Here is a 5,759-nt window from a genome sequence, read left to right as displayed (position 1 = left end):
GTATTTAGATAGTTACCCGAGTATTTCACATCCCATTTCATGCATTAGTATAGAGCCTGAATTGGTTTTACAACGGTTTAGCACAAATGTAGCAAATTGCTTATTGTGCATTATGTCTAGGTGGTGAGCATTCTGGCAAGAGTAAAGAGGTAGTATCCGAGAATCCAGAATCAGAGTATCCCGAATTCGATTCCCTATTACAGTGAGTAATCCTATTAATTTGTGTTTGATGATTTGGAGTATTGGCAGAGAAATGGAATTATTTGGAGTTGAATTGGACGTATTGGCCAATTAATCGGGTGATAGATCGAATTAGGCCAATACCATTTTATTTAGGTACATAATTGAATATATATTGAACACCGTATTTAGATAGTTACCCGAGTATTTCATACCCAATTTCATGCATTAGTATAGAGCCTGAATTAGTTTTACAACGATTTAGCACAAATGTAGCAAATTGTTTATTGTGCATTATGTCTAGGTGGTGAGCACTCTGGCAAGAGTAAAGAGGTAGTATCCGAGAATCCAAAATCAAAGTATCCCGAATTCGATTCTCGATTACAGTGAGTAACCTTATTAACGTCTTAATTATCTAAAGTATGTTTTTATCCGATTTTGTAATTTTATGGAAAATGTGTATAAATGAAATGATTTTATAAATTGTTTTGAAATTTAATGATGACTTGAAAATGGAGTAATTGGAGACTACTTGCTGTATTGTAAATTATGTTTTGAATTGAATGGCTTATCATAATATAGGCATGAATGGCTGGATGGGTATTTGTGTTGAAAATGTATAAATTGTTGCTTGCCTCAATAGGCTGGATAATGATAAAATTGCCATGTCATGCTATTAAATTTTTATTGAATTGGTGGGTTATAGATTGGTCACTACAATGGTGAGTTCTGTGGACCAACCTTTTTTAGGGACACGAAATTCGAGTGTATTCTTACCTCGATTGAAGAGGTATAGGGTAACTCTTGAGGTAAAACTTTAGAGTTCACTTTACGCTAAACTACCACGTGAGGGTGAACTCAGCCAACGCCAAGGAACGGTTATGTTTTCAAAATAAAAACATGATTTATACGTACATGACTTTTTAACAACCTTGGCGGACTCGGTTGGGATAGCCCCAGGTCAAGATATCCCTGACAACTGAGTATGAGAATGATTTTGGTATGAGCCAAGCTTTTCAGGAAATCATAAGCCTCGTTATTTATTTGGGTGAAATGAATCTATTTTATCTTATTAAAATAAGTTCGAAATGCTGTGAATCATTTTTATGCCAATCTATTTTATCTGTCTCCATTTACTCAGCTTTAGATATTTTAGATGATATTTGTTTACTCACTGGGATTATATAATCTCACCACCCTCATTTTCACCCATTTCAGGCTCAGGATAGTCGGTAGATAACTCATTTCGTTTAGGGCTACAGTTGGACTTGCATCCTCAAAAACTGTAGGTTCACAGCCTTCATTACTTTTAGTCATTCGAGGGCCCACATGTCATTGTTAAATGTTTTGAATACCTGGCTGCGTGTGCTACTGTATGTAGGAATTTATTTTACTTTTACGCTGTAAAAATTATTTACTTAGTGTTCTATAAAAATTGTTTTGTGAAAAATTAGAATATTTTATTTATTATTTTTATTTTATTTCATTAGCTATAATTTCACTTTAACGAATGTTTTAGATATCTAAACTTATTTTTGTTATGAAATGTGTAAATTTCTCTCATATACTACATTTTAGCTAGTTTCGAAAATTTTGGGAAAAATGACCAAAATTCCCCTGTGTAGTTGAAATTTCTCTTTGACTGTTTTTGAATTGAAATTAGTTCATATCACTTAAAACATGTTTTTAGTAACTAATACTCATAGGGGAAGCGAGAAAACTGATGTTAAGCCTTGCGAGGTTTCGATTGGCATTTCGGGTAATGAATGTCTATTGGGACATCGCGACGGTTGTCACGGGCTCAATGGGAGTTTCAGGTCGTGACAATTTAGGTGGTATCAGAGCTTTTAGTTTTAAAAATCAAAGCTTTTGGGTTTAAAGTTTTTTTAAAATTTACAGTGTCAGTGTGGCCCCGAGTTAAGTTAGGTTAGACTGAATATAATGCATGTATTTGCATGTAGAGCCTGAGGTTGTTTAAACTTGCTTTATTCCTTCTTGTAGATTATCATGCCTCCTCGACGTGAACACCCACCTCTCACTAGATCGGTTGGGAGGGGATGAGGTCGTTCTCAACATCGTTAGCTAGATCTTATAGAGGGGGAATCGGTTGGGTCTACTATTCGGGCAGCACCTGCTATTGAGTAGACCGAGACTCCTCCACATCCTCCACCTCCTCCGTCGCCTACTAGTATTCCTGTCATGCCTCCTGAGGCAGTTCAGGAATTGGCAGCCTTTTTTACTGCTGTTGCTGGCCAAGCTCAAGCTGGTCAAGCTCTTCCTACAGTTCCTCCAGCTACTCCTTCAGTACCACCACCCCCACCTCCTGTCCCACCACCAGTGTTGGATGTTTCTATTTCTAAGAAGCTTAAAGAGACTAGGCAACATGGTTGCGTTTCTTTTATGGGTGAGTCAGATGCAATCGTAGCTAAAGAGGTGTTGCAAATGGCTTTCAGAGCTGAGAAGCTTGCAAATGAAAATAGGAGAATACGAGCTGAGTTAGCAAAAAGGAGAAATTTGAGTGTATCTTCTAGTCAACCACCAACAAGGGGCAAAGACTCATCTATTTCAGGAAGTACTATTATTGTTTCGGTAACATCTTCCCGACCTCCATTTTCATAGATACAGCAGAGGCCTCCAAGATTTAACAGATCTGCGATGACTATTTCTGGGAAGAGTTCCAAAGGTTCTGATAGATGCAGAAATTGTGAAAGATATCATGTCGGGCCGTGTAGAGGGCCTGTACAATGTTTTTATTATGGTCAGCCGGGTCACATTAAGAGAGATTGCCCACAGTTAGGAAGGGCTATGGTAGCTGCTCCATCTCCACCAGCTCATACGGATATGCAGAGGAAAGATTCCTCTAGATTACAATCGAGATAGGGATGATTTTGACATACCACCAAGGGTAGATTAAATATGTTGAAATTAGTGTTCTAATAAAGTACATATGATAGAAAGCTAGTTTTGTAAATTGTAGTTTCCATGGTCATGAAACTCTTGAACTAATAATAAGATAAGCATAAAATGTTGATTCAGGTGGATTAATTTCATGACGATTTTAAGTTGAAGTGATTGGACTATATGAGTTGCAAGACAAAGAAGACCAGTAGTTGTGAATACTAAGGAATTATGGAACACTAGAAAACAACGAATAATTATGTGTGTGATGTTATACATATATGGTGAAGTCATTATACAATATGGAAAGAGTATTCTCAAGTGGGATTTATTGACTGATGATAAGTGATGTGCAATTTGAGATACATGTAGCTATGAATAAATTTGGAGATTTTTGCTTAAGCAAACTCATACTAAATGATATGGTAAAGATATATGAATGTTAGTGGCAAAATAAATATGTTAAATCAATCTTCTAATCGCGCACTTGTGATAGAAAGTTAGTCTTGCTAATTGTGGTATAGACTCAGAGGGAAGCCACACGATTGTGAATAATTGAGGTAGTAGCTTTAAAGGTAGAAGAGTTACTTGGGATAAAGTGAATTCAAACAGTTGCAACGCCACTGTACTGACTGTCAAACGTTGTCGCGTTAAGAACCCCTAATGGCTAGAAAACATGAGCAAACTATAAGCAGCATAAAGATTGGACTCACGAGTTGGAAAATGGTCATTGGTTTTGATGTCGAGTTTCGTTATTGGGAGTCTTAAGTGCATTGGGGGAGTGTTAATATGAATAATATGTTGACTAAAGTCAAATCTTAAGAAATAAAGTAAACCTTGTAAAAGGTTAAAGAGGAAGTGAGGGAAAGGTTAGATGAATGTATGAGATATTGATAAGAGATGTCAATACTAAGTGATAAGAGTGTGAATGAAGATTTCAAGAATGATATAGCAAATGAGTTTATATTGAATATTGTTAAGAGCATTTACAAATCTTGTCTTGACTTTGTTAAAAGGAAAGGATTAGTGACAACACAAGTAAACCACGTGATATGCTAGAAACCCTTGGAGATAAGTTGAAGCATGAGTAGTTAAGCATGCATTTAAATATTTTGGTGAGCAAGTGCATGCCTTTATGGAAATGATATACTTGGAGTATGAAAGAGCAAATAAGTGATTAAGTGTTTCAAGAATGTTTAAACACCTTTAAGAAAGAATTATAAATTATACGAGATGAGTATAAGATGTGTGATTTTGAAACTTGCTAAGGAGCCAAATGGCTAAGTCACGAGCTAAGTGATCACTTGCTGTGAGACATAAGTTTAAGATAGATATCCCTAAGGAAATACTCAAGAGAAGTTCTGCTATGGATCTCGTGAAAGCAAGCACTAAGTTATGTGATCATAAAAAGGAAGCCGTAAACTGAGAGTGATACTTGTATTGACATTGAAAAGTACTTGAGGAGGACATAGTTTCAAATTTTACAATTTCAAGCACAATCTGTAAATTGGCTAAGGGAGAATGATGTTATGTTCATATGAAAGAGTGGAACAAAAGATGATTGAAGTTAACCTTGATAATGAAGTCAGATAATGAAACTTTCCTAATATATTATGGAAATTGGAATTCGAAATGCTTGAGGCATACATGATTCAAATGAGTCTGAGTTTTAAGTAACAAATCAATATCGGAATGCAAGAAGGATACAAGGTAATGTAGAGACATGAAGGATAATCGAGGAAAAAGGATGACTCTTAGGAATTGTGGTATTGCATAAGATGTAATGATCAAGTTAAGATAAATCTTTAAGGCATCAATAGGATTATAAAGCATACACGCATAATAGATTATAATTCAATAGAGATGACATTATGATGCAATGATATATAGTATAAAGAAACTTAAGCATATAATTGGAAATGATAAGAAGAGAGTATAAGTATGTAAATGATGTGAAACTATGCACAAGCATGATGAGAATTTGTATGAATTATGAAGATTATTCTATTGAATCTTGGTTATGGATGGGAATGAACAAAGAGAAATTAGTCTGAAGGCATTTGAAAACAGAGACCCGTATACATAATGAGGAATATTGACATTTGAATGTGCGTGTATACGTATGTGAAGAGTTAGTGATGTACCCAACTAAAATGAAGAATGGTTTTAATGGTTCGAGATTTGAACTCAATATATTTGATGAGTTGTATAGATAATGTAACGATCAAGAATCTTATCAGAGGTCGACTTATGGTGACCTAAGGAATTTTGGGGAAATAGTTAAGGCAATGTAACCTATAGTGCGATTAAGCCATATAAGATGGATTAATAGAATTAAGAAGATTGAAATTTCCTAAATGCAAGGTAAACATGAAGTATGTGGAAATAATTGAAGCCATTAATCTTCCTTAACGCTGGGGATATGTACAGGAATGAGTATGGCATGTTAATGATGCCGTAAACTACACAATAGTGTATGAGGATAGGATGAATGAATGAAAGTCGAGAAGTTTGATATGGAATGAAGTAATAAAATAGTGATTGTTATACCTAAATAAGTATAAAATGCGATCGAAATTGGTATGATTGAGATGGAGTTATGGTTCAAGTTTAATGATAGTAATAGAAGCATGCTTGGTGTCTCGATATAAGAGATCATAATTGTGAAGGTTACTGTTGAT

General features: G+C 35.2%; 1 protein-coding gene across 6 annotated transcripts in view; it reads left to right on the top strand.

Annotated features, from left to right (window-relative positions):
* Positions 1–5,759, top strand: part of LOC108663936 (translation initiation factor IF-2-like) — a 10,119-nt gene that overhangs the window by 640 nt on the left and 3,720 nt on the right. Inside the window, exons 2-3 of one of the 6 annotated variants that reach the window (XR_001930030.1) lie at positions 485–566; positions 1,399–1,419. The exons of 1 other annotated variant lie outside the window; for it this stretch is intronic. Coding sequence is in view for 2 of the 5 variants with exons in the window: in XM_018129839.1 (XP_017985328.1) it covers positions 2,380–2,799 (420 nt within the window). In the remaining 3 variants the exon portion in view is untranslated. 4 more of the 6 variants (XM_018129838.1, XR_001930032.1, XR_001930033.1 and 1 more) reach the window with 4 other exon arrangements.

Source organism: Theobroma cacao, unplaced genomic scaffold, assembly GCF_000208745.1.
Source record: "Theobroma cacao cultivar B97-61/B2 unplaced genomic scaffold, Criollo_cocoa_genome_V2, whole genome shotgun sequence".
Lineage (NCBI taxonomy): Eukaryota > Viridiplantae > Streptophyta > Magnoliopsida > Malvales > Malvaceae > Theobroma > Theobroma cacao.
This window is presented reverse-complemented; position numbering and strand designations above follow the sequence as displayed.